Raw genomic sequence first — 18948 nt, 5'->3', positions numbered from 1 at the left:
AGTCATCTATTAGATCCTTAAGAACTCTTACAGACTAGGACCCTATGAATAAGGGATCATAACCATCATCATCAAATTATCTGCTCCAGAGGTGTCCTCTTTGTCGCATTGTTAGAACCATTCCTTGAAAATCATTCTAACTTTACCACGTATGCCGATGATATAAAAGTTTTGTTACAAAATGCCACCAGTCTCTCCAGTCTACCAGTGATCGCCAACTGACAGGTACAATAACTTGAAAATTACCTGAACACGATTGGGCTCTCCGTTAACAATGAAAAAACTGCTCAACTTACTATAATAACCAAAAAGAGAAATATAAACGATGTGAACATCATGATTGGCAAACTCCCTAGTTAAAAAAAGTCACCCAGCATAAAGATTTGGGCCTCACCTGGGACAAAGACCTCACGGTCTTGCCTCATTTTAATGCTATTCAGAAAAAAACATGTTACTATATGGGCAGTGAAAGAGATCTCCAACTTCCATAACCCACATCTTATCACTAACTATATTCTCCGTTGTATAACCCCAATTCCATTGTATGCCTCAACGATATGGTCCTTGGCACCTCCATCTTACCAAACCAGGTTCCTATCCCTGGAATACTGGATTTTAAAATGACTAAATAAGGTAGCATACTTACCACCTACAATCTCACAATCTGTCATGCTCTATAATCTAGATGTGCTACATTGGAAGTATCATATAATCTCCAGGAACCTCGTGAACTTCGCCCAGCTTCTCTCCGGAAAATTAATATCGCCTGATATCTGGGATATCATTGCTAGGCCGTCAGATCGTAATAGAATGAACTTCATTTCAGAATTAAATGTTTCCATTTAATTCCATGGAAATATTTAACAGGTTATCCATTGACTGTCAGAAGCTCTCCAAGGACAAAACGTACAGATCTGCCTCTCTGGCAGATATGTATGCCCTGGTCAAACTGTAGGTGATATAACTTCTGGGATGCCATATTATCCATATTGTTGTATTTATGTATCTACGATTACATATTTATGTTTTATTTATGTAATCAGATACTGTTTTTGGCTGTTTGTTATTTGGTTTTTAGCATTTAAGGCCATATTGCTCCGTTGTTTTAGGCCATGTATTGTATCAATTCATTTGAGTACTTTGTACATAGATTGTAAATAGTATGGTAATATTTATTTATTCATTATTATTATGTAACCCGTGTCTTCTAGCTGGACTGTAAAGGGACATTTCTTTGGAAATAAATTGATATTAATAATAATAATCTTCTAAAAAATATAGCTAGACCGAATAAACCAATAAAAGAACCTGGAATTGCGTATGCGTAATTGTAAAATGGTATGATGCTCTTCTGGATTATTTGATGGATGTTCCAGACGACAAATTTGATGATTTTGAAAAAATGGCAAAAGAATTTGTTCCAAATTCTGATTACAGACAATATGAAGACCGAAAGCAGAAAAGGAAGACACCAGAGGAATTGGTATCAGCAGAACTGAGTGCAAAAGATACATTTCGAATTCAAGTTTTTTTATCGTATTGTAGCCGTATTAGTCACAGAAATAACAAAATGACGTGCCGTATACAGTACATCGCATAATACCTTCAGTTTTCTTATAGATAATTCTATGTCAAAAGAAGAAATTCGATCCAAAGCCATAACATTAGCTAACACCTACTCTTCCAACTTAGAAGTAGTCTTCGTTAATGAATTCCTATTGTTTTCAGCACTATAGCATTAGTAGAGGCATATGATGCAAGAAAGCAAGCTTATGCAGCATCAGCCATAGCAGCCACTAGGATTAATGGAAAAGAAACAAAAGACCAGCAGCAGCAGAAGAACCGAAAACAGGAGGAACCGCCAGCTTGGGAAAGAAGACTTCAGCAGAAGATAGAATTGGGTCAAAATAGGTCAGTTCACCCAGTACCAACAGGGCAATGGAAGTAAGAAATTGATTAGAAAGGTGAAGAGCATCTTCAAGAGACAGCGTCCACAGTGTGTTGAGGGTCAAACGGTACTGGGGGTTTCTCCCATCACCGCAAGTTTACATTGTCGTGTGATACAGTACACTGTAAATGCCAGAGATTTAAAAGTGTATGGATATTGTGCAGTAGTGTATCGTTGTTCATCTGGTCATTTAGTCGCTGAGCCCCTAATGGGACTCAACGTTGCCCACACTTCACCCCGTGGAGGTACACCAGCACATAATTTGAACTCTGACAGGCCCTGCCACCTAATTTCCTGGGATTTCAATGGTAAAGGCCTTAAAAAAAAAAAAAAAAAAAAGACTGTAGGGGTTATATGCAGAAAGGTGTATAAGACCGAAAAATGGAGTGAGCAGAATTTTAGTGTACTTAAGTTTCAACTGTGTGGGGCATACGCTATGAGAAGTAGACAGGGTGGATGGGGAGACTAAACACTGGGGGATTGAAGTCGTCTGCACAGTGGCATAGTGGTATCGTCACCATCCTCCCCACCAGGTGGAAAAGGACGGGTTCGAATCCCGTCGATGACGCGAGTAACTTTAATGGGCTTTTTTCACTCCGTGGCTCAGTTAGTCAGATGATAATAATAATTAATTTGTAAAATAATAAGAGAAGTTTCCCTCAATATAGTACGTAGAACACTTCCGTATAATACTCTCCAGAAATTAAAACGAAAAAATCGAAAATCTTACATTAGAGTAACAAATAATGAAAAATCAATTTAGCACAATTAAAAATAAGAAAATTAATTAAAAAAAGAATTTAACGAAAAAATTGCAAAACAATTTCCCCCCTGAAGCTGACAATGCTTTACGAATGTATGTTGTGATCACAGGAATGAAAATTACCGAACAGGGGTGAGCATGAAACTTAAATAGGGTTGTCTTCGCGCATGCGCATAAAAGCCCACAAATCGTAAATCAGATATGGCCGGCGGACATTAACAGAATTCTTGTGTAATTTAATTTCTACGGTTTTCTAAGTCATTAAATTTTTATAATTTCACGCTTACTCGGGACTCGAATAAAATCTAATTTAACATCTATCAAAAACCTACAAACACTGGTATGCTTCTTCATTATAACAGCTATCACCCGTTCACCTACAAAAGATCGATTTTCTTTAATCAATTTCTAGATGCCTATAAATATTTAACAACGGAATCTGCTTTGGGTTCACAAATACAAATATTAACCAGCAGACTCTTAAACAGGGGTTATCCCCTTGCTACAATAAACCGAATTAGGGTACAAGCTAAGGACAGGATACAAAATACTACACCAATCAACAATAGTAATATCAAAAAATACTTTCTGTCCCATATATTGAACATTGACACAAACAGCTTAACAGATTCTTTAAAGATACCTAATTTAAAATTGTGGCCATGCCAATACAGAAATTAGCATTAGCATAGGCATATGATGCAAGAAAGCAAGCACATGTAGCATCAGCCAAAAAAAAAAAACATCCATTTGATCCCTCCATTCATTCCAAATGCCTGTACATAGGCATATGATGCAAGAAAGCAAGCACATGTAGCATCAGCCAAAAAAAAAAAACATCCATTTGATCCCTCCATTCATTCCAAATGCCTGTCCAGCTCAGCCTTAAATTTATTTAGGCTATTAGCTTCCACAACAAAAGATGGAAGCCTGTTCCACCAATCAACTACCCGCTGGCTAAAGGCAAATTTCCGCACATCTATTCTACAACTATCTTTCCTCAATTTGAAACTGTGCCCCCCCAGGTTCTTAATCTGAGCAAGACGAAGAATTCCATCAGCATTCAGCTTGCTCAACCCATTCAAGGTCTTAGACACCTCACAGGTGCCCACTCTCCAGGCACTGCAATTTGCAGAACTTAAGCCTTTCTTGGTAAGAGCACCCCTTTGTTCCCCTCACCAATCTTGTTGCCCTTCTTTGTACTCGTTGTAGCAACTCTACATCCTTCCTAAAATGAGGCCTCCTGACCTGTAGACAGTACTCTAGGTGTGGCCTGACCATTGCCTTGTATAATGGGATTATCACCTCCCTGTCCCTGCTAGTAAAATTCCTATATATCATTAACAAGACTCAATGACCTGAGAAGTGGCAACTCCAATTGCCACTTCTCAGCCCATTTTCCCAACTTATTTAGATCCAGTTGGAGTAGCATACTGTCATTAACAACCCTGCCAACCTTTGTATCATCTGCAAACTTGGACATTAAACCTGCTATACCTTCATCAATATCATTGATAAATATGCAAAACAATTGGCCCAACACCAAACCCTGGGGAACTCCACTAATAACGTTTGTCCATGAAGAGCAGTGTCCATTGATTACCACTCTGTTTTCTCCCACTCACCCATCCTTTTATTCATTGTAGCAGGTTACCCTTGATGCCATACCTCTCCAATTTGAACAGTAGTCTTCCATGTGCAACAGTATCAAAAGCTTTCCTGAAATCGAAGTATATGATATCAATATTTTTGGCATTCAGTTCCTTTGTGACCACATCATAGTAAGCAATCAAATTGGATTTGGTCAGACAAGACCGGTATGGGTTTGTCCCTTTGACAAACCCATGCTGTGCCTTAACTATTACTGCCTTCTTGTCTAGATGATCCTGCAATGCTTCTTTAACCAATGATTCCATTATTTTCCCTGGAACACAAGTTAAACTAACAGGTCTGTAGTTACTTGTCACCTTTTGAACCTTTGTGAATTGGTGATACATTTGCACACCTCCAGTCCATGGGGACCTCCCCTGAGTCCAAGGAAGCTCTCATAATTATGGCTAAGGGTTTGCTTACTTCCTTTAATACAACTGGATAGATCCCATCCACCCCAGGTTCCTTCCTTATATTTAACTTCAACAATTGCTCCTCCACTTAGCTCCCTGTTAGCATTTGATAAACTTCTGGCACTACCCTCATTGAATAACTTCTCATGTGTGAATGTAGATGCAAAATACTCATTCAGTTTATCAGCTACCTGAGCATGATCAATAGTCAACCCACCTATGTTAAGTGGTCCAATCTGATTCATCCCTTTCCTTCTAGAGTTTACATTTAAGTAAAGAACTCCTTGCTGTTTTTCTTTGCATCCTTTGCCAAAGATTTCTCATAATCTGCCTTTGCCTGCCTAACCTCCTTTGTGACTTTATTACAGACTAGTTTATACCTGCCATAGGCTTCTGTATCACCTGATACTTTATATCCATCCTATACATTCTTCTTCTCTCCCATTAGCCTCATTAATTCATCTGACGTCCATATGTCAGATGAATAATGTCAGACGTATAAGACCAAAGGTCTCAATGTTGTGTCCAAATTCCTACATTTCTTTAGATGGGACATGTTACAGTCACCTAAGATAGGTATAGGAAAGATAAGTTTATACACAGTGGAATTCAAGCCAGCAGCTTAATCCTTGCTTCATTGTAATATCAGATAAATTTGAGCATTAAAGTTACAGAATATGAAAGGACAGCATAATGCTTCAGAATTGTCAGATGTATTTGTTGCAAGTATAACTTAAATGATAAGATAATTGCCCTTCCATCACATTTCCTAGCTCTTATCATTGCAAACAACACTGTTAGTAGACCTGATTAGAAGACAAAGTTGTTGCTCCTTATTCAGTCAATCAACTCTTGGTAAGTATGGTATAGAGTTTGTTGCATTCAGAGGCTGACTTGCATGTTGAGTTGGCTTGTGTGGTGGGGTGGGGGTGTCCCACTCCTTATGCTTGAAATCAGCTAAATACAGTCCCAGCTGAAGAGGCTTTTAAGAATTCCTCCTATTTTCAAGATTCCAATCCAGAACTATTCAAATGAATTACAAGAATGAATCCTTAATCCTGACTATTATAAACAGATCTATTCACAGTGATAAGCTTTCTAAATGGTGATTGGTATGTCATCATTCCATTCTTTTGTAATGATTAAGAGTCCTTCTCATCAAATATACAAGAATGAAAGAAATAACTATTTGAATGTTAATTTAATATTAATAAGATTAATTAATATGAATCATTACACAATGGGTAAGTTGTCTTTATAAAATGAAATAAACCATACTTCAAAGTTTTGTTTGCTTTCTTTATATTCTAATATAACTTTAATTTTTTAGTTCTGTTTGATGATACAATATTGGCTACTGCAAATTGTGTTCCAGGAACTTTTTTTTCGTTAAAAAAAAGAGGGGGGTTCCTGCAAAAATATATAGCATTACCATCATAAAATGATTAAAAATGAAAATATTTACAAAGACAAGCAAAAATGAAGTAAAAAATAAAAACCAATCTGCATATAAACTCTAAATCAGCATTTCCAAGATAACAGGTATGCAAAATATGAAAATGTTTTCATTAAATATCATTTTGAAGTTTTCTTCATTTTTATGATTTACAAATACAGGGAACATTGTGTCCCTAGACATTTGAAAATGCCCCTTGCATTTATAACTTAGGCATGAATGCTATCTTTAAAATAAGGCAATAACATTTGTAATCTCACTGATAATAGGCACAAAAATGTGAATAGTGAAAACTTCATGAGCACTGTCTTGAGAAAGCTCAAATTATTTTAGACAAGATCAAGTGTTTGGTCAAGGAGATGACTTCCTTGTATGAGACAGAAGGCTTCCAACGTTGTCAAAAGATTAATGATAATGTTTATGGCCTTAAAAATGCAGTGAGCCTGCATTTGAAAAACAACACAATTTGGGTGAAATTCACACAGAAAAGTAAAACTATAAAAGACAAATTTTGATAAATTTTACTGGTAAATACAGAGTTTTTACAGATATATACATTAAAACATTTTATGCATCTAAATTTATTAGATAAAGTTTTTATTACTTATAGAAATATCAACATTTCAACGAAATCACATTTAACATTACTGAGTCAATTATAAATAGCAATCACTTGTCTCTGCCTCACACATACGTCAGCTTTCTTTTTTTGGTTAGAATCTGCACCACTACAATAATGAAACCTTGACCAACCTTTATGATGCTAGATCTTCCATTATCAATAATTCTGCTCCTTTCCAGCGATGAGAAAAGAAAATTCTTTGGTGATATAAAAAATATTTCTATTTCATAACTCTGCAATAAACTTGGCTGCTCCAAGTCAAAACATAGATGAAACTAAAAGAATTCAATAAAATAGACTGTGTAAACTAAAAAACCATTGTATTAAAACTCATAAAATAAAAGTATAAATGCAATGTTAAAAGTAGTAAAGAATAAACTGATTAAAAAGTGAGCCCCACCCAACTTCCTTAACAAAAAGGACTCACAGCTTCCAGTGATTAAATTCCTGAGTGGGCTGTGCTGCTCTTGTTGAAAGTCACTGTTTCAAACATCTGCAGTTTATGGACATGTGACCACAGTTTAGTACGGCAAAGACAAACCAGAAACTACAAACTCTGTAGTAGTTGACATGTATACAGATGGATAAAACATTAAAAAACAAAAATTTAGCAAAATCTTTGTCACAACATTTAAGTTTGGCAGCCTTTTTTTTAAACAAAACTCTTTCAGCTACTTTGACAAGTTCCAACTCTTTTTGTATTCTTATATATAATCATTGTAATCAATTATGTTCTGGTAAATATGAAAGTACAACCAATTTATTTTGAATCAGGCATGCTTGTATGTACATTTAATGTTAAGACTTGATTAACTGTGACAAACTGAAGAACTTTTTGAATGGATAAACTTTTGAAATGAAGTACCGAGATTTTCTCACCCATGGAGTCAGTGGATATCTGTATCTGTTTATTAACTACACATTCAATCAACAGGATCTATACACAGTCTGTTACTCACCACAGGTGTGGTTTGATCAATGGTTTGTACATACAGTTAACATTAAGAACTGATTCAGTATAACAGAAATTAAAGAACTATCAAATGGATAAATTTTTGAAATGGAGAAAGTTTAATTTTCTCAACGCTGTAGATATTACTGCTTTATCTTTATTGCGAAAGAGGATATCTAAATCTGCCAACTAAAAAAAACTGCACATTTAACAGGATCAGATTCAGTTTGTTGTTCATCACTGTGCAGTTTCATCACTGGTTTGTTACTGTACTTTTTATCCCCCCCCCCCCAAGTTGCATCCTGCCCAAGCTTGATTTGAACTTTCATGGCATACAGGCAACTTATGCCACCTTGTGCCATGTCCATTCTCATCAAAGAACTATGCAAGTTAACTAGTAGTAACAAGTGTGTTGAGATCTGCCGCTCTTTAATCAGGTTGTTCACCAAGCTGTAATTACAACACCTTCCAATAACGTTTTCTTTCCTTTCTCTGTTAAAAATCCAACATTTACTTGATAATTAGCAAATAAACAACAGAACTGGAGGTCAAACTTAAAAGGCTGCTAGATCTAACTATTCAGAAATAGTTGTAAATTAATTTATGGCAAAGGGGAAACTAGTTGAACACTATTATTTACCTGAAGTAATTTTTATCTTCAAAAGGTAATTGCATGTGTAAATTACTTATAGTTTTTCTGAAAACAATTTCAATTAGCTACCATCATGCCTATGGCCACTGTTTTTCTCATTTACTAGCATCTCAGTGGCATTAAAACATTGATCATTCAATGCTACAAAGAAGAAAACACTATATTCAATCGCCCTTTATTTATTTATTTTTACCAAAACAAGTTTTTGAAAACAATACTGTCATAGCATCTCACAAATGTGTACTTAACTAAATATAAAAATTTTAAGCAGATATCATTATCAATGTTCATGCTATAAGTTTCTGATTTTAGAATCTACCATATCACCATACCAACAGTAACTCTGAAGCTTCAGATAACAGATTACTCAAACATAATGGGTTGCGTTTTGAACACATTATCATTGCAAACATATTCCTTCAATGTGCATTTGGATATTAAAATTTACTAAAATATTTCAAGCAGAAATCTTTTAATGAATATTAAATACTAAATACCTAAATTTAGTGTGTAAAAAAGCAAATGCTTTTATGCAAATTAAGAGGTTTATTTTAATAAAAATTAATTTTGTATGTATATCCTTGGCAATAAAGATTTAATTTTAGCATTAGTGTTTATGTTACATTGAATAACAAATTTTAACCTTTTGACTCCTCCCCACCAGAAATATTGTTCATCTCATTGATTTTGATGAGCTGAATACAAATCTGAAGTTGGATATTGAGATTTAGAGAAGAATGTAGTTTATGGAATTTTTAATTAAATTTTAAAAAGTACTGTATTACAATAAACAGCATAAAAAATGAAGTTTTTTATGCTGTTTTAATGATCCCTGATTGACACTGTCCAGCAACAGTCTTATAAACACACTTGGCTTCCACATTACTGAGGAACTGCTATTTCTCCATGGTAGCAATACCTTGATGAAATCAATCAATGTGATCACTAATGTCTCCAAGGTTATATGATAAAGTCTAAACAGGAATGGAGGAAATATTTGAAGTACATATTGCAACAGATTTTGAGAAGCTTGTAATAACCTGTCAATCAAGATTTTATGATTGTCTGCTCTTATTGCCAAAAAATGTTCACAAAATTTCATGAAGGATTTTCAAGCTCCAGTTCCAAAGGATTTAACTCTTTTTCAAAATGTTCATCTCTCAGTAAAACTGTTCAACTGTGGTCTGACAAATACAGAATCTTTGATTCTGTCATCACTAATATGTGAAAACTTTAGTTTCAAATATTGGAAACTGTTTCCATCCCAGTTCACAACTTTTAAAAAAATTCTTTAGACTTAACTATAATGAAGTGATAGTAAAAATGTGTTTGCTTGATCAACTAGTCCCTTATAGGTAAAGTGACCAGATCATTAGCATTTTAATGCAGGACATCTCGGGGGAGGGGGAGTTTTTCAACCCCCCCTAGAAATAATATACACGTTTTTTTAAATTTTTTATATATAAAAATATTCACATACAAAATATAAATTAAATACATTGACTTCTTTGATCTAAACTTATAAAATAAAATATTAAACTTCTTAAAAAAAAAAAATTATATATATAGTGTGTGTGTGTGTGTGTGTGTGTGTGTGTGTGTGTATATATATATTTATTTTATTTTTTCCCAGAAAGGCTGAAATTCAGTATATGGTACCCTTCATGTTACGCTACTAATGAACCGAGGGTTGCATGAAGGATGTGAACTGAGAAAAATAATTGTAATTAGAAGGGGGAAAAACACTTATTAGAGGGGTCATGTTTTTAAAATCGATTTTCATTTTTGTTTAGTGAAAAAAAAAGGTTGTTTTTCTGTGAAATAATAATAATAGCACTCCACCAGGCCATAAGGAAGATAGACAAGCTGTATAACCCCACTCAACCTAAGCAAGGAGTCCCTTACCATCCAGAAAGCACAAATGAAGCTAGAAAGATGGACAAAGAAGACACTCCATAGCAGACACTACAATAATCTCCATAAAGATCACATAGATAAAATTGCTTCCACACTCACAAGCAGGACACTCTTCCTTGAGACTGAAAGATTCATGTTCACCATCCAAGACCAGGTAATCAACACCAGAATCTATAGAAAATACATCGCCGAGGAGGCCAGAGTGAATGATGACACATGTTGACAATGCTCAAACGATCCAACACATTACCACAGGATGCAAGGTGATCACCCAGACTGAGTACACTCATAGACATAACCAGGTAGGCAGGATAATACATCAGAAGTTAGCAAGAAAATACCAGTTGATCAAAGAAAGTGTACCGTACTACGAGTACAAATCCCAGGCAGTTCTAGAGACCCCAACCCACAAGCTGTACTGGGACCACGCCATAATAACGGATAAGACAATCCCACACATCAGACCGGACATAACCCTTGTGGATAAGAAGGAAAAGACCACCTCTCTGATTGACATAGCGGTACCCAACACTGGCAACCTGCAGAAAACCCATGGGGGAAAAAAAAAAATCAGGAAGTACATGAACCTAAGAGAGGAGATCAAAGAGATGTGGCATATGTAACAAGTAACGACCATTCCAATCACTGCATCAACCACTGATATAGTGCCAAAGACCCTACATAACAGCCTAGCAGCAACAGGAATCCCAGCAAACACCTACTAGGAACTCCAGAAAGTCACAACCTGAACATCTGTAGGATAGTCAGAGTTCCTTGACCAATAGTAACCCCAGACATAACGAGGTGGAACCTCAATCAGGGAGAAATAATATAAAAGGGCAATAATAATAATAATACATACTTCTTTTAACAATAAAAACAAGAGAAATTAAATAATATAATTAAATATATTTTACAGAGTGAATTTTTCTTAAAAATTCTTCATTATTTGCCATTTCTTCATAAAATTCTTCACAAGAATTAGCAAAATTGCACTTAACTTGTAGTATTGCTTTCAGTGTTTCTATGGTCAGCTGTGTTTTTGTTGACGCCCACAACTTATTTACTACCGAAAAAATTCTTTCCGTTGTACCATTGGTTATGGAGGCTACATGTCCAATCCGGAAGATTTTCCGAGACAGTTTGCGGTGTGGGGCAAATGACTGAAATCCAGGACTGTTCCACATAATCTGGGACGTCTGGTCACTTTACTTATAGGTGACAATTTTTTTTCCAGGCACAAGATTCATGCGAGACTGCAAAATCTTAGTTTTGTAATGAATGGTTTTGACTAGACTGCCCCACTCTACAAAAAAGTAACAATATTTTGTACAGCAGATTGTAGACTTAAAGTGATCCTGATAGCCGTGAAATATCTGTGGACATGCCACTTATCTTTATCACACTGTATACTTGCCTAAAGAGAAGTTTCATGTGCTTGGATTCTTTCATATGGACAGCATCACCAATTGTAATAACTGGATGTATGTTTCCACTGTGAAGTAGCATGAATTTTGGACTTAATTTGAATAGTAAATGAAAGCCTCCATTCTTCTGGCTTATGTTTTCTTTTGAGAGCATCAAGCAGTCCAACATCACCACCAGTAGTAAAGTAAATCTTCTGCAGCAAAATATGAAGAAAGCTCATTTTATGAAAGAGATATACTTGTATCTGCCTTAGGTATAATTAAATCTGGCACAAGGTCATTTAATTCACTTTGAGTTATAAGATGAGGCATGTTTGGGTCTGGGAATTCATATTCTGGTTCAGAGCTTGAATGGGCATTTCCACTGGGTCATCTGTGTTTTCTTTTTCCAATGATCTGGTTTATGGAGGAACAGAAATAGACAGCTCTTCACTGTAGCTAACTGGCTGATGGGATATCAAGATACTCAGTGACTTCCTGTCCTTTCCTCCATCCTTCAATTAATTATGCAAAAACATTAGTTATATGATTGGTTAGTTACATGACTGATTGCTCCCTCCACACCAGGGGGAGTAGCACTTTACATTTATTTTTTTACCAGTCTGGGATACAAAGCATAATTTCTCCCATGCTGATAACACTGAACAGCAACAATTTTTTCCCCCCCATAAGTATGGCAGATTGAATTTATGGAAATACAGTGGCTTCTTAATTTACACAAGGGTTAAGTTCCAGAATGTCTTGCACGATTTAAATTCCCCTATGAGAGCAAGTCTTGCATCTAGCTAAGTTACCCCTACTGGTAACTTAGCTTACCGGTACATACAAGTACCATTATTCTTACCGGTGCATACTCGTACCATTTGCTTTCTTTGGTTTGAAGACTGTGCAATCTAAAGAATATATTACCCCAGGGGCTCACATCTGGTGAGTATGGGCTTGGCAATCCCAGGGTCCTGAGCTGGACATCATCATTCTTCTCTTTCTTGCTTTCTTGATGATTTCCTTCTACTTCTGACACACTCTCTCTCTCTCTCTCTCTCTCAAGGTAACACGGGATTTTTTTTTTTTTTGGCTGGTGCAGCATAAGCCTCAGGTTTCCTTGCACCCTATGGCTAATAATAATAATAATAATAATGAGCATTCATTCAACCTTATTGGTTAGATTCATTAGAAGAGATTCATTCATCTTTATTGGTTTACTTTTTTTTTTTTTTTTTTGCAGAGTAAGAAAAAGTATGCTCCCTATAACCAACGTATACGGTGCAACACAAACAATTGAAAAAGAGAGATTGGAGTGGAGGGTTGCCTTAGGCAGACTGATGAGAGGGATCATCATGGTCAGATTCCATTCCCTCAGATTCAGACAAGATCAGTGGGGGGTGGGGGTGTTACGCTAACCTGAGGGTTTAAGGAGGTGGAGGGTTCACTTGACTGCTTCCTTGGGTGCTTGAAAAAGGAATCCAGAGTTAGTTGCTTTGCCCGTTACCTCTTTTCACGCAATAACTCATGGTGGCAACCAAGTTCTAGCATAACTCTATATTGCACTTTAGAGGTTTGTTCAAGATTAGGGTCTTCATCAGCTAACAGATTTAATACTTCATCTATAAGATTTAATGCTTTCGATATTCCTCTCACTGTCAGGTTCCGTTCTTCTTTAACCTCTGGGCATTCACTCGCTGTTGACTCCTCTTGAATGTGAGGCCTCCAGTGCAAACAGATCTTCATTTGACAATTCTTAATGATGCAAATCAATTAAAATCGACATCAGTTACTTCCATTTCAGATTGGTTCAGAGAATTTCATGCACGTGTCTGCATAGGTATCAGAGTCATTGAAGGAGTTGTTAAGATCTACAAGTAACTTATGCCATGAACTTTGAATACAGTTACATGGAACTTCCCGTGCCAATATTGCTACACACTCATCTGTTCGTAGTCAGTCTTGTCAATTATATCAGCCTTACTGAGCCTTAAAAGATTTAATTACATGTTGGTCCACTGAGGTTGTATTTGCCAGGAATAAAATATTCATATTGGAAGAGACATCAACAATACTAGGTGGATGGCTTGTGGCATTATCAAAAATAAGATTCTCTGTATTTTTTGTTCTTTGTAATTTGTTGAACGGAATCCCTTCTACCTTGCAATACAATTCCAATTCTGGTCGTAACTAAGATCAAAGACAACTTCTAAAAATAACAGCAGTCATCCACCCTTTAGGGTTTGAGTACTAGTACACAGGTGACTTGTCACAACCTTTAAGGGCACAAAGGTTTTTATAGTGATAAATGCACACAGGTTTCAGTTTATGACCCTTCATATTAGCACCAAATAGAAGTGTCAGCTGATCTTTCACAGCCTTAAAGCCAGGCACAGTCTTTTCAGAAATGGAAATAAGTGTGATTAGGCATTTTTTCCCCCAATATAAACCTGTTTCATCAAGGTTGAATATCTGTTTGGACATGCACTCCCAGTGGTGAGCTGTGAATATTTTAACAATGGGCTCGCAATTTTTCCGACTTTCTCCCCAGTAAATTTGATCTGTCACAGAAGTGACATCATCCGCAGTTTCCACTAGAGGCGCTTCCCACGCTCACACTACTAGTAGTGTGATTAGAGCACGTGACGCAATTTTCGTGACTAGTATGATATCTCGAGTCATAGGTGGATTTAGGAGGTGGACAGATGTGGCTTATTACCCCCCTTATCCATGTGTATAAGTGAATGTGAAAACTGTTCCTAGGTCTATCTAAAAAAAAACTTAAAAACCTGGTCGTCATGCCTTGACTTACGATGATAATTGGATACAAGTGTCTGGAGTTCTAAATTTTTAGAATTTTTGAATAATATGACGTGACAATCATGCTTCCTGAAGTTACTATTGCAGTAAGTCACGCATTTTCATTACATGCCATTGTTAGGTGCCCCTAACAGCTGCATATGCCGTTTCAACTACAAGATAGGTACACATCAATCGGTGCTGTTTTCCAGAGATATTTAGATATGTTGCACTCACAAGTACACATCTCTTACTTTAGTTTTCATAAATCCATTGTATCTTGTCTTCTGGAAATTATGAAAATCTGTGAATGATCAATAAAATATTTACAGTAAAAAAGCTCTTTTAATTCATAATCAATATATACAAATCAAAATACCTAAAAGAAATGCAAAGGATGTTTCGCATAAACCATCTACTGCACGTGCAACTTTTTTCTTTTTTCTTTTTTTTTTTTTTTTTTTAACAACTAGGGAAATAAAAAGCTGTTTCTTATATTCTGTCTATCTTGTGAACTCCTCAGACTGTTTGGTCGTCTTGGAGTATAAAGAGAAAATTTATTTATTATTTATAATGGATACAATTTTTTCATGATAAAATTTTAATATTGCAAATAAAAAATAACATGAAATATTTCCCATATCACAAATAACATAAAAACTATCATAAAACATTCCACAATATGAAAACAAATATTAAATAAAAAAACACTTTCTAGAAAAAGTACACAAAAATTCAGATTACATGAAAAAAAATTATTTCCCAAATATGCAAGAAATATTTATTCTAAAAATTGCCAATTTACTTCTTTATTAATTTGCTGTCGATCTTCTGCTTTGCTCAATAGCTGAGCGATGATTACAGAGGAATGATTTGACATAACGATCTGGATCAAACTTAACCAATGGTTTTCCATTTTGATGTATGGTCATCATACAGTGCAATGTGTTTAATTGTCACAATATTATTCATTACGCTGAAAGCTCACTTAGCTTCAGCACAGCTAATCACAATGGTTTCAAAGATATTTTTGTTTTCTTAATTGAAAAGGGAATTTCACTCAATTTTAAAGATAAACTGTCTTTGACAAAATCTCTAAAATCATTAATTTTTATTTCATCAGAAAACAAATTTCTTATTCAGTTTTCACCATCTTGCCCCCGAGATGAAAGTTCTTTCCAATTCCACGATTTTGAGTGTCATATGTTTAAAATTTATTTCAATGGTATCGTCATTTTCTTTATTTAATTTTAATAACTTATCCTTTAAGGATAAAACAATGCATTTAATAACCTGTCACGAGGTAATTTTTTTGCTTTCGATTTTGAATCCTTCAAATTCTTTCCCCTTCAACATGCTCTCAATTTTAGCTTCATAATTTTTCAAATTAGCAATAGCATTGATAGTTTGAATTATTAATTTATATGCTTTTACCATTGTGACTCTGTAAAGCTTCTGAATGGTAAGAGAGTTCCTGTAGGATGTCAATCATTAGTGCTAAATTTTTAAGAAATTCCAAATTTTAAAGTTGATTTAATAATCCTGAATATTTAACTTCTGATTCAAAATGTTTGCAAAAAGCGGGATAATTCCTCCAACCCGCAATTTCCATCCGCAAGCTACAAGCTGCCCATCGTGGCCTGAACCCATGACCAATCTTTTATAGTTTCCACATCAAGTTCTTTAGCAATCATCCTTAATTCGCACTAGTTTTTTGGAGATTGATAATAGTTTATTTATTTTTTTTTTTATTATTGCCTGTATGCCATATTTTAGAACATTTTCTACACAGTGAAAAGCTCGACAAAGTTTCAAAATCTGCCAACATTTCATCTTCGTAAAGTTTATATATCTTAGTTGCCTCAATCCCCACCTCTATGTTGCTATTGTCACTAGTTGTTTGAATACTGTGCAAAGTGTCAGAATCATACGAATATTCAGCTACTGTGACCAAGTAAACATAGACAGTAGAAATTTACTGAAAGGCGTGGATCACTTCTCCAAAAAACATATGCCTGTTTGTCAAAGTAAAGGGGAACCACAACACAGGTTGACCAGAGGCTATCATCCATGTTGGGAATCTTAATCCTCTGACAGGCTATGGAAAGCAGATTGACGAGTGCGACTTCTTGGTATGTGACTGCATAGGTTTTATGGACACCACTAACATTGTGAAACGGTAATCCCATTCATGCTTTCTAATTACCTAAATTGCCTAAAGGCCAGAGGTGAGAACAATGCATACAAAGCATATGGTTTTCACATTATGAAAACCATACCGTTGATGAAAATTCACAAATCATCCTGAACTTGCCAAAAAAGGCTAACTTAGCCATCCTCATGTTCTTTTAAATCATCATAAAGGCTACAAAGCTTTCTCTCGCACTTGTGTGCTAGGCTAATGTTAATGCGTTTTTTATTTTGGTCACTCATCCACGTAGCAAGCACCCTTTTTAGGAACTGGCTAGATATAGGCAAAAATCCAGGCAAAAGAAAAAACACAATTGGAATAAGAAAGTGTAGCAAAACAGAATAGGAGCACAAGTTTTGAGAAGAAATGGAGAAAAGTCATCAGGACTCTGAGGTTTCTTACTATCAAGATTGTTTAAAATTCTTCTGGCATCCTTTTGACAGACAACCACAGAAGTCATTGAGTGAAGTGTACCTGGAATGGGAGGAAGTGTTTTACACGATTGTCAATACAAGAATTAGAAGAAAAGTAAGATGCTAGTCAGTTGGCTTTATCTTTAGCAGAGGAGGAAATAGATCCATCAGATTTTAATAGATGGTGGGAGCATAGATGGGCAAAAGTTGCAACCATTAGCTTTAGAATGAGACCAGAATGCACAACTACTGTTTGGACAAGAAGCAAATTTTCTAAATTTAGCCTGTTCAAAATATAGTTTGGACTAATTAATAACTTCTTTACAATTGTTGCAAGTTTAGTAGGCATCAAATGAACCTGGAGATTTGGATGAAAGCCAATTCTGATATGCAACAGCCTTAGAACATATATTGAAAAAAAAAAAAAAAACCAATATTCAGATGAAGGATGAGATTTTAAGGTGGTGTGTGGAATAACTATAGTTCACTTAAAAAAAAAAAAATATATATATATATATATATATAAAAAAAATGTTTGAATTTTTTTAATATTCTAATTTTGACAATGTCAATCTAAGGTTGGGTAACCAAAATCAAACAAAGAACAAATTAATATTTTAAAGCCATTTATATACAAGGTTTTCGTATTTTTTCAAAATTTCATGAAACTTGCGTCACACAGCACTACTTAACTAAAATCCAGAGTCCGAATACATTTTGAAAGCTCACTCTTGAAAGGGTTTATACGGGGGTGCTCTGGCTAACAATATTAAAAAATTAACATCTCTCATTTAAATATTACAAAAAAGGTAAGAATGTTATTTTGGCTTTTATTACATATTTCTTCATAGAGAGAGAGAGTTGGTTAGTAATTTTGGTTTTTAGGAGCATTAGCAACTAAGGCCATACTGCTCTGGGGATATGCGGTGATCATTCCCTGACCTTTCCGCATCCTCCATATTTGGTGGTCACGGGCTTGAACCCCGGACTAATCAAGAAGCGTGTGCTATGCACTGCTGCTCCTGCCCACCTGGCTATGGAAGCGCCATAGAGAGAAAGAGCCATATACGTAAAAAGAATTTCAAACAAGTGGTTGGAAATCTGCCTTGCTTGTACTTTCAAATTTTTCATATAATGAAAGATTTCACATCCAGAAGTAAACATTCAACAGCAAACCTCAAAAATTTTTGTTACAGATTTAAGCATAACCCAGAAAAAGTTAGCTGGCAAGTGGGGAAAAATTCCAAAATAAAGTCTTCTGGAACGGCCATTGTGCAAAAAACTTTCCTCCTCGTGCCACATGAGGATGAAAATATCTGTCTTTATCTTGCTTGTTAGTGTTGCATTCATATGATACTAACATCACAAATCTGCTGATATCAATTAAACTCGTGACATTGCACAATCCACTAATAATTAATCCACAAAAATTAAGTCTTAAATTTCCTTACATTAAATTTATATATACATTGAATTAATTATAAATGGTTAATTATTACTAGCACATCAAAACGACACAAATAAAAAACAGCACAAAGATTATAAATAACAGTCACTCTCCAAATATCATTTAAAACCATCATGCATATGAACAGAGCTCAATAAGATAAACAGTACAATATTTTAACAAATAAACAATTTTTGAATATTTTTTTTTCTCCTGAAAAAATAAATATGGATAAATGCTGTAAACAGCTCAGCATCCATATTAAGAGTTCCTCTTAATGTAAATTTTTCTATAGTTCTGCATAATCCTACATTCT

General features: G+C 35.2%; 1 protein-coding gene across 2 annotated transcripts in view; it reads right to left on the bottom strand.

The window, feature by feature from the left end:
* Positions 1 to 6914: 6914 nt before the first annotated feature.
* The window catches only part of rngo (DNA damage inducible 1 homolog rngo), a 210460-nt gene continuing 198426 nt past the window's right edge, over positions 6915 to 18948 (bottom strand). Inside the window, exon 8 of one of the 2 annotated variants that reach the window (XM_090368801.1) lies at positions 6915 to 7127. In XM_090368801.1, coding sequence (XP_090224927.1) covers positions 7111 to 7127 — 17 coding nt within the window. In that variant the 3' untranslated portion in view covers positions 6915 to 7110. The remainder of the gene's footprint in view (positions 7128 to 18948) is intronic. The other variant, XM_090368800.1, reaches the window with a different exon arrangement.

Source organism: Mastigoproctus giganteus, chromosome 2 (assembly GCF_048544385.1).
Source record: "Mastigoproctus giganteus isolate SK-2022 chromosome 2, ASM4854438v1, whole genome shotgun sequence".
NCBI classification, from domain to species: Eukaryota; Metazoa; Arthropoda; class Arachnida; order Uropygi; family Thelyphonidae; genus Mastigoproctus; species Mastigoproctus giganteus.
This window is presented reverse-complemented; position numbering and strand designations above follow the sequence as displayed.